Source organism: Octopus bimaculoides, chromosome 7 (assembly GCF_046866305.1).
Source record: "Octopus bimaculoides isolate indiv1 chromosome 7, ASM4686630v1, whole genome shotgun sequence".
Taxonomy (NCBI): Eukaryota; Metazoa; Mollusca; class Cephalopoda; order Octopoda; family Octopodidae; genus Octopus; species Octopus bimaculoides.
This window is the reverse complement of record NC_142934.1, coordinates 91354986-91370763: the sequence shown is the minus strand read 5'-3', so window position 1 is coordinate 91370763 and position 15778 is coordinate 91354986. Positions and strand designations below refer to the sequence as shown.

Sequence of the window (15778 nt, the reverse complement as noted above, 5' to 3'; positions counted from 1 at the left end):
GTCGCCGTTTGTTGTCGTTGTTAAAGTGGCAAAGTGGTGGACAGGTCATATCTTGTGATATTTAAGCGACTGTAATAATTACGTAATAATATGAGAGTTCAAATTTCGGTAACGTTACTTCAAATGTTATTCTTCAGGTATGTTGAATACACGGCTGAAGCCGCTGGCTCATTTATAAATTCAATACAGTAAGAAAAAGGTTAAAACATGATTTTTGCCAAATCCTTCTCTTATTCAATTATCTATTTATTTGTATGAGAAACTGCCCTAAAAAACGAACGGCCGGTTCCTAAGTGGTAACTATGCAATAAGAGTAATCTCCCTTATATAAACAGACTTGTCAATTTCACTCTGTTTACTTGCTTTATTTCAGCACTTCCTAATTCATTGTTTTGCATTTCGGCAATAAAGAAAGCTTCTCTTTACATCATGGCTACGATGTTTCAACCAGTACAATCCGCTCGCAGAACTTACTTACATCTTACATCTACAGGAATTGCAACACGATACCATCCAGGCACATATTTTCCAGATTCTGACTTTGAAGTGAGTATACCTATACACGAAAGATTTCGGTTTATTTTAATGCGGTACCAGATACATTCATATTACTATTTATATTGTGTTATTGACTCCAGGGCGATAAAAAGCAAATAGGGGTGTAGCAAGATTTCTCAACGCCCGAGAGCAAAAATACTTTATTTCACCCCTTACTAGGCCAAAATAAAATTTGAGCTCTTTCACTGTTGTACCTGGAACCACTGCTTCTTTCGACACGCCTCTCAATGCGAAACTGTCTCAACTTGATTTTGGCAACACTTCCACTTGGATTTTAATCTAAGACACGTATACACATACAAACTCATTCTCACATCCACAAACACAACCACCCACCCACTCATTACATATGTGTGTGTGAGAGAGAGGGGGAGGGGCGATTACATGCAAAGATGTTGCTAACCATATATACATACATGTTGCCAACCATATATACACACATGTTTAACGTGAATATGAAAACATATTTGGATGACCATTGATTCCTTTCAGTTCATGAACCTATTGACAGGTCTTTTTTTTTTCCATCCTACAGGGTGTCCAAAAATCAATTTCCTCATTAACCCTTTCGTTACTGTATTTATTTGGAGATGCGCTGTATTTCTTTCAATTACTTTAAATATAACAAAGAATTTAGTAAAATAACTTAGTTATCATTCAGCTAGTGTTATGAACATAAATTGTGACTAAGGTTTGGTGGAAAATTTTAATTCAAAACTTATGACAAGACATTTGTACTACAGAGCCAGAGCCAGGTAGGTATCAAAAGGGTTAATGTTACCAATTTAGTCACTGATGACCCAACTGTGCAACAGATTGCATTGGGTTACATGTTACCAGTTGCCCTATTGAGTCTGGTTAGTAGCATGTTTGCATTTCATTCACATGTGACATAAAAGAAATAAATAACCTTCCTCTCTAGTTTCAAAGTTGGTGGTTGCCAACTAATCAAAGCAACCGGTGCAGGTGACAACATAACTGTCATACTGGACATGATCTCAAGTAAACATTTGGTATGATGTTTTATGGCCTGGACATATACAAAGTTACAAGGTACTGCAAGACCTGGAGACTCCATTGCCTGTTCTGCTAGTCTCATGCATTCTCGCACAAGCACAGTAGTCTTGACTTTATCTTCACATTGGGCAAAGAACTGCAAGAACAAAAGAGTTTGAGGAGTGCAAAGTTCTTTCTTTGAAGAAAAAGAAACGACTTTACACTAGTATAGCATTTGGGTCTTGTGGGTAAGGTTATGTAGAACATGATTGACAGACCCCCCCCCCCCAGGTGGAGAATGGGTCACACTGTCTTATGGTGGTGGTTTGGGGTTTTCAGCACATCTACAAGAAAAGGGAGTGAAAGAGAGTTTAGTTTATATATATATATATATATATATATACACACACACACACACACACACACACATCTATGTATGTATATGAATACACACACACACACTTGAGGAAAGGGGATATACATATATTATACATCAATAGTATAATAAAGAAAGCTGCTTATTAATTGGTTATGAATTTGTAACTTTTCCTGAAAGAAAGCAATTATTAAAGTCGACACTATCTAGAAAATTCTTAAGAATTCCAATTTTATTTTTATCAATGTGTGGTTTTCAAGGACTTAAATTAATGAAGATTTCAACTACATGATTCAATCAGAAAACTAATTTTAATTCACTGCAAGATAATGTTTTTTGTACATCTTACATTGCAAAGTAGTCAATGTTTTTTAACATCTTATTGCTTTCTCTTTGTCTGTTCTCTCTCTTCCTTGTTATTTCCTTTACTACTTTTCATCTTTACTCGCACACTCTATTTCCATTTCTTTCCTTACAACTCTCTCTCTCCTTCCCCTTCTCTCTCCTTGTATCACCTCTATTTAATTGCTTTCATTAAAAATAAATTACGAAGTTTTTCTTTGAGATGCTTTAAAAATATTTGTAAAAATTGTTACATATATCTATTTATCATATCACAATCATATACAAATTTTTTCCTTTCAAGTATAACGAGATCCATTGCAGCCATTAACCATCATTAATTCTATCATCACCATCATTCTGATCAACATCTTCAACATCAACATCCACTTTCTTCACCATTATCTCGACCATCATCTCCATCATCTGTTATCTCTACTGACATTATCATCATCATCATTGTAGTCATCATCACCATTATTTATCCACCAATGCCATTGTTGAACACTCATTCTTTTAGATTGATACTAACGTGCACACACATACTCACATATACAGGGAGTGCTGAAGGGGTTCTGGCTTTAAGGGTATCCCAAATGGTCAGGTTGGAGGCCCAACCTTTCGAGTTCTCTTCGAGTGCTTTGGAAAACTGAAGGGCTGCTGCCATAAGTATGTGAATCTGAGTGGGGAATAGGGTAAAGAGTAAAAACTCCTTCGGTCATGAATGGCCATGGGATTGCACCTAGAAAAGTTCCCCTCTGAGGTATGAGTGGGTGAGGTTGTTTATGGAAGATCAGCAGTCACCCATGCATACCAGCCATGTCACCAATGTTATTCAAGGGAAAGGCAAAGGGGCCAATACAGCTTGGTACTGGTAATGTCGCAACTCATTCGTACAGCTGAGTAAACTGAGGCAACATGAAATAAAGTGTCTTGCTCAAGAACACAACACACAACCCAGTCTAGAAATTGAACTCACTATCTCATGATTGTGAGCCTAATGCTTTAACCATTGAGCCATACGCCTTCATAGTGAAGGGAATCTGTTGAATAAAATCATAAAGAAATTCTGTATTTTCTTTTACCCAAAGCCAGGAACTTTTCAGCACCCCCCCCCCATATCTATATGTATATATGCATAGAATGTATATATGTACCAATAACAGGGTGGTATGATATGAGGCATCAAACCACAGGATAGGCTACTGTGCAAAATATGAGCCACATTAATAACTGTTAATGAACCACAGAGAACACATGGTATTTTAAGCTTTAAAAAACATGATTGTTTCAATAAATAACAACTAGGATTACATAATGGTTGAAACATTATATTATATAATCTTGTTAATTCACTTTATCAGTGTCAGCATTTAACAACATTCATTGTATTTTTACCAACACTGATGAGATGAATTAAAAAGATTATATAATATAATGCTTCAACTATTATGTAATACTAGCTGTTATTTGAAGAAACAATCATGTTTTATAAAGCTTAAAACATCATGTATGCTTTCTGCATTGTTTGTTTTTTTTTTGTTTTTGTTTATATGTATCTATGTCATTGTTTAGTTTTATTTCAAGGTTTCTTGCCAATAGAAAAAGAGCCAATTTCTAACCTAGATTTCAAGGCTCCTTCATTGGAATTTCAATGTCAACAACAGGGTATTTTTGTTGTATGTATGTATAAGTGCAGATTTGTATGTCCTGCCCCATGTATGCACTCCCATGGATATAGTTGCATATCTAGACATGCTCATATACATTTAAATGACAAACTTCTGGAAAGTTTTTTACAGATTTTTACAGTTCCAGTGATGGATTGGATCTGTAGTCTTTTAATTAGCTTTCTCCTTTCTGGTTTTGAGAAGCCTAATTGGCATTTAGGCAGTTAGTTACATATCCCAGGGCCCCAATAATTACAGGTATAAACCTGAACTTGTAATCTGGATAGAGTAGCTGCAAATTTCTCAATAGTTCAACACAGGTGTTCTCTTTTTCATTGATCTTCATTCAGCTTTATATTAACATCCACTGGGCAGCTGATTTCCACAACTGTACACATTTTCTCTTCTCTATCCCAAACCATTATATCAGGTCTGTTGTGCTTACATTTTATTGAGGTCTTCACTGGTACATTTCCCCAGTATTCCTTTTCATTATGAGTGGCTATGGCTTCTACCATCTTGTGAGTTCTTATTTCTTTGTCTTCGGGGTTATCCTTTCAACGGATCTCATTATACTGTTTCCTAGCTGCATCATGTCTCATCAGTAAATAATACTGTGATGACATTTTCGGACAACTGCTAATGACATAGGTGATATCTTCAGTGTTAACACCTGTATGTATGTAGGTATGTATAAATGCATGCATGCATGCATGTCACTCTATATTATGTCACTGTATATGATGATAATCAAGATAAACTTAGATCTTAGCTCTGTATTTCATAACACAAAGAAAATTAGATTAATCTGTTAGGATAGTATATTTCTGCAACACAAATGAACTCTTTTTAACAACAATGTGAAGGTATATGGAGTTGGATCACATACTTGCTACATATAATGACAAAATGTGGATGTGGTTTGAACTATTTATAAATCATACACTTGTCTATTACTTTATCCTCTTTGCCATTTTTGTATGTACATATTGTCATGACTTCATATTTAAAATATATTAAAAGAAACTATCTGTTGATTTTAATTATGTCAAGAACCATGCATAAATTAATAATCTATCGTATATCTCTCTTAAGGCAAACATAACTAATCCTCTTCCTCCGGGCTTAATGTTGCCAGACATGATAATCAGAAGCAACACACATCCTACAACAACAGGAATTGTTCATAATGAAAAATTTATCTCCCAAGATTATCTTCATCCAGCCTATCTGAGATCACCATCTTTAAACAACACTAATTTCATAAAAGACCTATCAGAAAAGGTTTGTATTGATTTTATTCCTGTCAACATTTCAACTCCGTTTATTGTATTTTTTTTTTTTAATAAATAACAATTGTATCTAAAATTGAATGATTGATTCTTTAAGTAAAAGGTTATTAAGTAAATTGAGTGGGTAGAGTTAATGGAATTGACATTAGCATATATTACAGATATTTATTTTCTTTATTGTCCCCCTCCACACACACACACACACATTGAAACATCAAACCTTGCTGCTAACTCATCCATTGTTTGAGATGTATCCACCTCCACTACAGTTTCCAGCTCACCATTATGCACTTTGGTCTCAGGCCTACCACGGGGCTGATTTTCAAGAGTAAAGTCACCAGACCAGAACTTCTCAAACCATCAACGTACAGTGCGCTCATTCGCCACATCTTCACCAAACAGCTCATTGATGTTTCCAGTTGTCTGGGATGTATTAGTTCCACAACTCATATTCATAAACAACATGAATTCTTGATCTATCCATGGATTCACAAAAATTGATTTACAAGAGAAAACTCACAATATAATCAGACACCATGAATTGCATTTCGAAAAATGATGATATAATTCTTCAATGTTAAAAGATGCACAAGGATATTAGGCATCTACCCACCCCGAATTACAGCAGCATATATTCAGGAAACAATGTTTTTAGTGCAGTATGGGATATAAGATAAGGTGGGTCTTTAGAGACATTTTGTGAAAAAAAGTGCATCTAATATGTCATCTAATACTGTATGTTGTGTTCAATTAAATGTCATATTTATTTGAATATTCCTTTAAAGCTTGGTGATGGAGGATGGAGAAGACCTTTAACAATGAAATATGAAATGAGTGAGACTAAAGAAGAATTCAGCAACCCAGATGGAATAAGATACAGTTATGCATTTGATGATATCTTCAAAAAACGACCTTTTCTACTTCATGACCATTTAACATATGGTCCTTCTAGGGTAACGCCTTCAGAGTCATTCTTTATATCATCACCATTATCATTTTACATCCACTCTTCATGAACAGGGCAGGTCATTACGGTCAGAGTTAGTTGTTATTCAGAGTTGCAGTCCCATTATTGGAGTGAAGGGGCCATGTATTGCACATACATCATATATATTGGCATTATTCCTATGGCAAGATGCCTTTCCTAAAACAACTACTTTACAAAGTATATCTAATGCATTTTATCATGACATTGGTACATGAGCAGTTGTTTTATACCTGGAATAATTAATACTTCATTTTATTGAAATATAGGGATATATTAAGTAGGAATTAAATAAAACGAAGGTAAAACAATACAGAAATAAAAGAAACATTTAATAAACTAAAATACATATAAGTTTTTTTACATCCTGTAAAGTCATAGAGCACATTGCCATCTTCTGATGTCTCTAAAGATATCTTATGATATCTTTGTTATTTCACAAATCCCTTTATAAAACTAAACAGACAAACTCATCCAAGCTGGTTAGAATTTAGAAATAACAATAAACTTTTAGTAAATAAGAGTAACAACTAAAAACTACCTCTTCCCACCTATCATTCAGACTCAGCTTATTTGACTTACCTCTACCTACTCAACTGCAAATATTTCTATCACAACTGTTTCTTTCATACAAATACTCCATACATATCATAAATAATTATGCGATGAATTTTGGCCGTCCTGCTGGTCTGCAGCAAAAAAGTCTTTATGAGTTCACTCCTCAAGATAAAGAAGTTTTTAATCTTCAAAATCCAAATGCAACAACTTACCAAATGACACATCATGCTTTCAAACCTGATACACCGAAAAGAAATAAAAATATTGTTGATGTGTAAGTTTATAAACTTCTAACCATAATATAGATTATACAGATAATCTTTTCTTTTATTCTCATACTGGTTTTGGTCATTGAACAGTGCTATGCTGGAGCAATGCCATGGAAGGAGTTAGTAAATTATATCAATGCTAGTAATTACTTATTTTTAACTTTGGTATTTATTTTATGCATCTGTGTTTGGCAAATGGAGGCATGTAGCTTAGTGATTAGGATGTTAGACTCATGATCGTAAGATTGTGGTTTCAATTCCTGACCAAGGTGACTTGTTGTTTTCTTGAGCAAAACACTTCATTTCACAATGTCCTCAACCCTTAACTCCTAGAATACATTTGTACATTAGTCATTTGCAATATCCCACCTCCCAGCTTTTGCAAAGGACTTAGTGACCCTGTAGGTGTTGGTGCCATATAAAAAGTACCCTGTACACTCAAATGATGATAATGATGATGTCTGGAAGTTCCCATCCACTTCATAAGATGTTATGATATAATGCATTACATGTTGTAGTTATATCTATTACAAATATCCATTTGTGCCTTAAGTCTAATTAATTTTCACATCTCAGTTTTCTTTAACTTTCTCAAAGATTAATATCTACTTTAACAACTCATGATGTACTACCAAACAGCTTCACATTTCAAATAGTCTGTCACTATTTTTGTTGGGTTTCAGAAGAGTCATTATGTCATTAATAAACACATGCACTGGTTATATTTCACTTCTTTATTATTTATCAATTGGTTAACTACTTAACCAATTGATTATATCAATTGTTTGATTAATCATGCAGTCAATCAGTTGCATTTTTCAAAATCTTTTCATCACTATTTGCAAACTTTTGGAATGAAATCATCATCATCATCATCATCATTTAACATCTTTTTTCCATGCTGGCATAGGTTGGATGGTTTGGCAGGAGCTGACAATCCAGAGAATTGCACCAAGCTCCAATTGTCTGTTTTGGCAAGGTTTCTACAGCTGGATGCACTTCCTCATGCCAACCACTTTACAGTGAGTAGTAGGTGCTTTTTATGTGGCATCAATCAGCACAGGTGCTTTTTATGTGGAACCAACACAGGTGCTTTTTATGTAGCACAAACACGAAATACTGCATAAAATTAATTAATGTTGAATCTTCCTTCTGTGCTTTCAGAGTGATTGTCCCACTGGTCTGCAGCAAAAAAGTCTTTATGAGTTCACTCCTCAAGATAAAGAAGTTTTTAATCTTCAAAATCCAAATGCAACAACTTACCAAATGACACATCATGCTTTCAAACCTGATACACTGAAAAGAAATAAAAATATTGTTGATGTGTAAGTTTATAAACTTCTAACCATAATATAGATTATACAGATAATCTTTTCTTTTATTCTCATACTGGTTTTGGTCATTGAGCAGAGCCATGCTGGAGCAATACCATGGAAGGAGTTAGTAAATTATATCAATGCTAGTAATTACTTATTTTTAACTTTGGTACTTATTTTATGCATCTGTGTTTGGCAAGTGGAGACACGTAGCTTAGTGGTTAGGATGTTAGGCTCATGATTGTAAGATTGTGGTTTCAATTCCTGGCCGAGGTGACATGGTGTTTTCTTCAGCAAAACACTTCATTTCACAATGTTCTAGTCCACTCAGATGGTAAAAATGACAAACTCTACAACGGACCAGTGTTCCATTCAGGTGGGGAACATATATATGCCACAGAAACTGAGAAACTGGCTTTAACCTTTTTATTCTTATCCCACAGAAACTGGGAAACTGGTTTTAACCTTTTTATTCTTATCCCACAGAAACTGGTTTTAACCTTTTTATTCTTATCCCACAGAAACTGGGAAACTGGTTTTAACCTTTTTATTCTTATCCCACAGAAACTGGGAAACTGGTTTTAACCTTTTTATTCTTATCCCACAGAAACTGGGAAACTGGTTTTAACCTTTTTATTCTTATCCCACAGAAACTGGGAATCTGGTTTTAACCTTTTTATTCTTATCCCACAGAAACTGGGAAACTGGTTTTAACCTTTTAATTCTTATCCCACAGAAACTGGTTTTAACCTTTTTATCCTTATCCCACAGAAACTGGGAAACTGGTTTTAACCTTTTTATTCTTATCCCACAGAAACTGGGAAACTGGTTTTAACCTTTTTATTCTTATCCCACAGAAACTGGGAAACTGACTTTAACCTTTTTATTCTTATCCCACAGAAACTGGGAATCTGGTTTTAACCCTTTTATTCTTATCCCACAGAAACTGGGAAACTGGTTTTAACCTTTTAATTCTTATCCCACAGAAACTGGGAAACTGGTTTTAACCTTTTTATTCTTATCCCACAGAAACTGGGAAACTGGCTTTAACCGTTTTATTCTTATCCCACAGAAACTGGGAAACTGGCTTTAACCTTTTTATTCTTATCCCACAGAAACTGGGAAACTGGCTTTAACCTTTTTATTCTTATCCCACAGAAACTGGGAAACGGGTTTTAACCTTTTTATTCTTATCCCACAGAAACTGGGAAACTGGTTTTGACATTTTTATTCTTATCCCACAGAAACTGGGAAACTGGTTTTAACCTTTTTATTCTTATCCCACAGAAACTGGGAAACTGGTTTTAACCTTTTTATTCTTATCCCACAGAAACTGGGAAACTGGTTTTAACCTTTTTATTCTTATCCCACAGAAACTGGGAAACTGGTTTTAACCTTTTTATTCTTATCCCACAGAAACTGGGAAACTGACTTTAACCTTTTTATTCTTATCCCACAGAAACTGGGAATCTGGTTTTAACCTTTTTATTCTTATCCCACAGAAACTGGGAAACTGGTTTTAACCTTTTAATTCTTATCCCACAGAAACTGGGAAACTGGTTTTAACCTTTTTATTCTTATCCCACATAAACTGGGAAACTGGCTTTAACCTTTTTATTCTTATCCCACAGAAACTGGGAAACTGGTTTTAACCTTTTTATTCTTATCCCACAGAAACTGGTTTTAACCTTTTTATTCTTATCCCACAGAAACTGGTTTTAACCTTTTTATTCTTATCCCACAGAAACTGGGAAACTGGTTTTAACCTTTTTATTCTTATCCCACAGAAACTGGGAAACTGGTTTAAACCTTTTTATCCTTATCCCACAGAAACTGGTTTTAACCTTTTTATTCTTATCCCACAGAAACTGGGAAACTGGTTTTAACCTTTTTATTCTTATCCCACGGAAACTGGTTTTAACCTTTTTATTCTTATCCCACAGAAACTGGGAAACTGGTTTTAACCTTTTTATTCTTATCCCACAGAAACTGGGAAACTGGCTTTAACCTTTTTATTCTTATCCCACAGAAACTGGGAAACTGGCTTTAACCTTTTTATTCTTATCCCACAGAAACTGGGAAACTGGTTTTAACCTTTTTTATTCTTATCCCACAGAAACTGGGAAATTGGTTTTAATCCTTTTATCCTTATCCCGCAAAAACTGGGAAACTGGTTTTAACCTTTTTATCCTTTTCCTACGTTTAGCAAATCAAGTTACAAGACTTTGTGTCTATCTGCATGTATGTGCATGTATGTATGTGCATGCATGTGTATATATGTACACATATATACACACTTTCGTAAATATGTATGTATATACATATATATGTACATATGGTGTGCATATATGTACATACATGTATGTATGTACCTATGTATTTTGGTAAACAGATAGGTAGGCAGGTAGATACGTATGCATGTGTATGTGTGTGCATGCATGTGTATGTATATATCATCATCATCATTTAACGTCTGTCTTCCATGCTGGCATGGGTTGGACGGTTTAACAGAAGCCTGCACCAGACTTCTGTGTCTGTTTTGGCAAGGTTTTTATGGCTGGATGCCCTTCCTAACACCAACCACCCAGCAGAGTGGACTGAGGGCTTTTCACCTGGCACAAGCGCAAGTGAGGTCAGTTTTCACAAGGTTTAAATGTGTATAAGTTGCTCAGGTTTATCTTGCCACCTGAGGGTGCACAGAGAAAATGATCAGAATGATCCAGAAGAACCGGGAATTCAAAAGAATCTGGTATGAATGTCAAACCTGCAGCAAGTCCTGTAAGTTGCTGGCAGGATTCAAGAACCATTGTCGTTCTCACAACATGTAATGCCAAGAGGTATTTTATTTAGTCAGCCATGGTCATACACATCTCACAAGTTGACAGCCATCTTATATTTATTTACAAAGAAATGATTGACAGTAACTTTGACGTCTGGGCTCAGTCACTATTATCAAACTGACAAAGACAACTATGCTGAATCTTTGAAATTACTGTCATCTTTTCCTTGTAAAATTAAAATAAAACTGGACCTTACTTACAACATTTTGGCTGATATACTCTCCAGCCTTCATCAGGTGTCTTGGGGAAATTTCGAACCTGGGTTCTTTTTTGATGTTGTTATTACTATTATTATTATTATTATTATTATTATTATCATTGTTGTTATCATTGTTGTTATTATTATTATTATTATTATTCTGAGTTCGATTCCAAGCAGTGACCTGAATAATAATAATAATAATAATAATAATAATAATAATGATGATAATAAGAACAACATGAAAAAATACCTTAGGAATGAGAACCCAGGTTCAAAATTTCCCCAAGACACCTGATGAAGGCTGGAAGGTATATCAGCCAAAAATGTTGTGTTAACAACAAACAAGATGAGGACAAATATCCGAGAAATGTAAATATTGTAAATAATGTTTATACGTATGTATATATGTTTATGTGGATGTATCTATGTATGTATGTGAACAAGATGTATCTTTATATGTTTGTGTTATCAGAATGAGTGACAAAAGAATACCCAAAGTCTTCATGTACAACCACCTTGATAGCGGGCACAAGAATGTTGGTCGACCATGGCTCAGCTATAAGGACAAGCTGAAGAGTAACCTCTTAGAAGTCAATATAGCTCACAGCACCTTTGAGCAAACAGCCTTGGAGTGAATAGAATTGGAGACTGTCGTGTCAAAATGGTATAAGAGACTTTGTGTCAACCAGCATTAACAGGCTTATGGGTGCAAGACAAAGGAGAAAAGCGGCTGCAAATATACCACCAGCACTGACCCATAATCTTCATGCTTGCAACATCTGCAGGCTTCTTTGCAAATTGTTGGTGGGGTTCAAATTTCACATTTGACATAAGCATTATGACAGACAAAGAAAGTGTAGGTTGTCGGATCCTCGTACGTTGAAACCAATGGGAGAGTCCATCATGTTTATGTTTGTCTCCCACAACCACCACCATTTTCCAACTGATCTTGGATTGTCTACATCCATGTAACATAACACTGCAGCAAATGAGATTATTGCATTAGGATTGAACTATTTAATTAAAACCTTCAAGGGGGAGCCTCAGCTTGGTTGCTGTCCAATGACTGAGACAAGGAAAGGATAAAAAGTAAAGATTACTTTTGTTTATCTTCCTATTTGTAATTCTTTTAGATTTGGTTGTAATGATTTTTTTTACTCATTAATTCTTTCTTCTTTTGTAGTTCTTATCCACATAACTCCCTGTGTCTTAAGACTCCAGCTGAAGACTCTTCCTTGAAGCTCATGCATAAAAAGCTTCCAATGCAAGATGTAGCAATGTTTAAAAACCGCACAAGTATTCCCAGACTTCCAAGATATATCACCACTGTTCCACATAAGTTAGTAACTTTTTCATATCAGTTTCTTGGTCATTTTTACAAACTTCTTTCTTGTTCAATCCTTTTAGCACCAACCCATCCGACACCACTCTGGTCCCAACATACAAATGTTTCTGTCTTAAATAATTCACATCTAAATTAAAACATTCCATCGTAATTATGTTATTGAAACTTTTCTTAGTAATGTTCTAACCACCTGCTTAATAAAGAAAAGGTTAGATGTTTTACTAAATCTACCCAAATTTTGAAATATGTGATACAGCTATGGGTGCGTCATTGAGAAGTTTGCTACCCAAACATGTGGTCTTGGGTTCAGCCCCACTGTATGCACCTTGGGCACTTTCAAGCAGAGATAAATATTACCTTTTGGTATCAATACTGCTTCTGTCATTAATAATTGTGTTTTAATAATCCCACTGGCTATTTGTGGCACCAGAGCCTGTTTAGGCACTTAGATTCTATGCATATTGCTAGCAGAGATATCACTGCTATCTCCAGCATTTATGTGGGTCCTGGCTAAGATACTTACCTTTTAAAGCTCAGTCCACCTAGCTGTAAATAAACACCACATCGAAGTACAAATCATTACAATATAATTAATATTTCATTTGCAAGTAGAATTTAAGTCAACTGGTGCCACATGAAAAGTTCTGGAGTTGGCACCACGTAAGAAGCACTGGTTTTAGTGCTGCATAAAAAGCACTCAGTACAGCTGTAAAGTGGTTGGCATTAGGAAGGAGAAACCATGCCAAAACAGATTATGGAACCTGGCGTGGCCTCCAGCCTTACCAGTTCCTGTCAAGGCATCTAAGCCATGCCAGCATGGAAAACAGATGTTAAACGATGATGATGATGTTTCAATTGGTAAAACTTAGAGAGAAAACAATCGATGAGACAAATTCATTCACAATACACAATTTGAAGATGAAAAAACACAAACTTAGAACATCATAAATTAACACTATTTTCAAACATAACACACCTAAAAACTATAAAGCCCAATGTATTTGTCCTCGAGAAAGATTTGGCTGCTATTTCCATCAGGTGAAACAACTCTCATTGGCTTACATCATAAACATAAATATAATTATCTGCAAACGTTTTTTCAGGGGTCATCTTTCTGAGTACCAAGATCTCTACCAAAGGCCATCACATTTGAACCAAAAATATATCTATTACACTACAGTAGAGACACCATATACGTTACCAAGTAAGTAAAATATACTCTTGTTTTTTTTGGCCTGTATTTATTATGTAAAAGCTGACTCCTAGATTTGTCAAAGTGACAGAGTCATGAAGATGTTGTATTGGATAACCAAGTCATAGGATTATTTATTTCTATATTGCCCACAAGGGGCTAAACATAGATGGGACAAACAAGGACAGACAAAGGGATTAAGTTGATTACACCGACCCCAGTAAGTAACTGGTACTTATTTAATCAACTCCAAAAGGATGAAAGGCAAAGTCGACCCTGGCGGAATTTGAACTCACAACGTAACAGCAGATGAAATACTGTTAAGCATTTTGTCCGGTGTGCTTATGATCCTGCCAACTTACCCCCACCCTTATGGTCATATGGTTATAGATGCAGGTATGAGTTTGTGGGTAGAAAGCTTGCTTCATAATCACAAACTCTGGTTAACTAATGCCTTTTTGAATGGAATTTAGGGAGAAATGTATATTTTCATACAGTTTTATATTTAAGAGATGAGGAATCATGTACATTATTTACATTTGACGGATATTTGTCCTCATCTTGTTTGTTAACACGTTTCGGCTGATATATCCTCCAGCCTTCATCAGGTGTCTTGGGGAAATTTCAAACCTGGGTTCTCATTCCTAAGGTATTTTTCGATGTTGTTGTTGTTATTATTATTATTATTATTATTATTCAGGTCACTACCTGGAATCAAACTCAGAATCTTGGGGTTAGTAGCTTGATTCCAGGCAGTGACCTGAATAATAATAATAATAATAATAATAATAATAATAATAATAATAATAATAATAACAACATTGAAAAATACCTTAGGAATGAAAACCCAGGTTTGAAATTTCCCCAAGACACCTGATGAAGGCTGGAGGGTATATCAGCCGAAATGTTAACAGCAAACAAGATGAGGACAAATATCCGTCAAATGTAAATAATGTGTATATATTCATGACCACCACTCCAATAACCAAAACAAGATAAAAGTAGATACTGTGTATAAACAAATATTGTTTAGTTTGACAATTAATGATAGAATTAGAGAGAGAGAGAGAGAGGGGGGGGGGGAGAGAGAGAGAGAGAGAGAGAGGGGGGAGAGAGAGAGAGAGAGAGAGAGAGGAAAGTTTCTTGAGATTTATCAGACTTTTCATTTTGTTTTTGCAGAAGCGAGCCTATCATCCATCATGACAATTCCTAAGTTCTACAACACTGAATATCAAACTGTTGGTTCAGAAGTGCCAATACCAGTTTGAAGACAAATTATGAAACCACTAAGAAGAAATCAACATTTTTTCGTTAATAAATATTTTTTAAGAAATGTAGATTAACTTGTATATAGTATTTGAATCTAATTGTTATGTAATTTCATGCTAATAAACCTAATAAAAATTAAGAAATAATTTTTAGAAATGCTTTGTATACTGACCAAACCTTTGTCTTTTCAAATTGTCCAATAATCCACTGAGTCAATTAAATTTTACACACATCTATCCTCACCTTTTTTTTTCCTATTTATACATACATGTGTGCATTTATTCATTCATGTATGCAAGCAAGCTTGCATGCTTATGTGTGTTTCTTTTTCGTTTTTTAATTTAGAGTTGATTTTGACCATCTGCTTGGTAACATCTTGTTTTGGTCACCATCCTTTAAATCTTAAGAAAGTCTTGCAGATTTCTATTGTTCCAAATATCATACTTATTTATAGTGTACAAATTAAGGAGTTGCATTCTCTCCTCAAGATCTCAATTTCAACCATGCTTTACTCCAGCCAGGTTTGTATAGTATATATGCTGTTGCTCCAATCACAACAGGTCTGAAA

General features: G+C 34.9%; 1 protein-coding gene across 2 annotated transcripts; it reads left to right on the top strand.

Moving 5' to 3' along the window:
* Positions 1-10: 10 nt before the first annotated feature.
* LOC106872795 (stabilizer of axonemal microtubules 3) lies at positions 11-15278 on the top strand. Of its 2 annotated transcripts, none has more exons than XM_014919905.3 (8): positions 11-137; positions 374-546; positions 5038-5226; positions 6020-6187; positions 8211-8371; positions 12588-12743; positions 13853-13953; positions 15121-15278. In XM_014919905.3, exons 2-8 carry the CDS (start codon positions 430-432, stop codon positions 15207-15209), a joined length of 981 nt encoding a protein of 326 aa, XP_014775391.1. In that variant the 5' UTR covers positions 11-137; positions 374-429; the 3' UTR covers positions 15210-15278. The 2 variants fall into 2 exon arrangements, with proteins under 2 accessions (XP_014775391.1, XP_089211782.1); XM_089355656.1 differs by lacking the exon at positions 11-137 and adding an exon at positions 181-199.
* Positions 15279-15778: the final 500 nt, after the last annotated feature.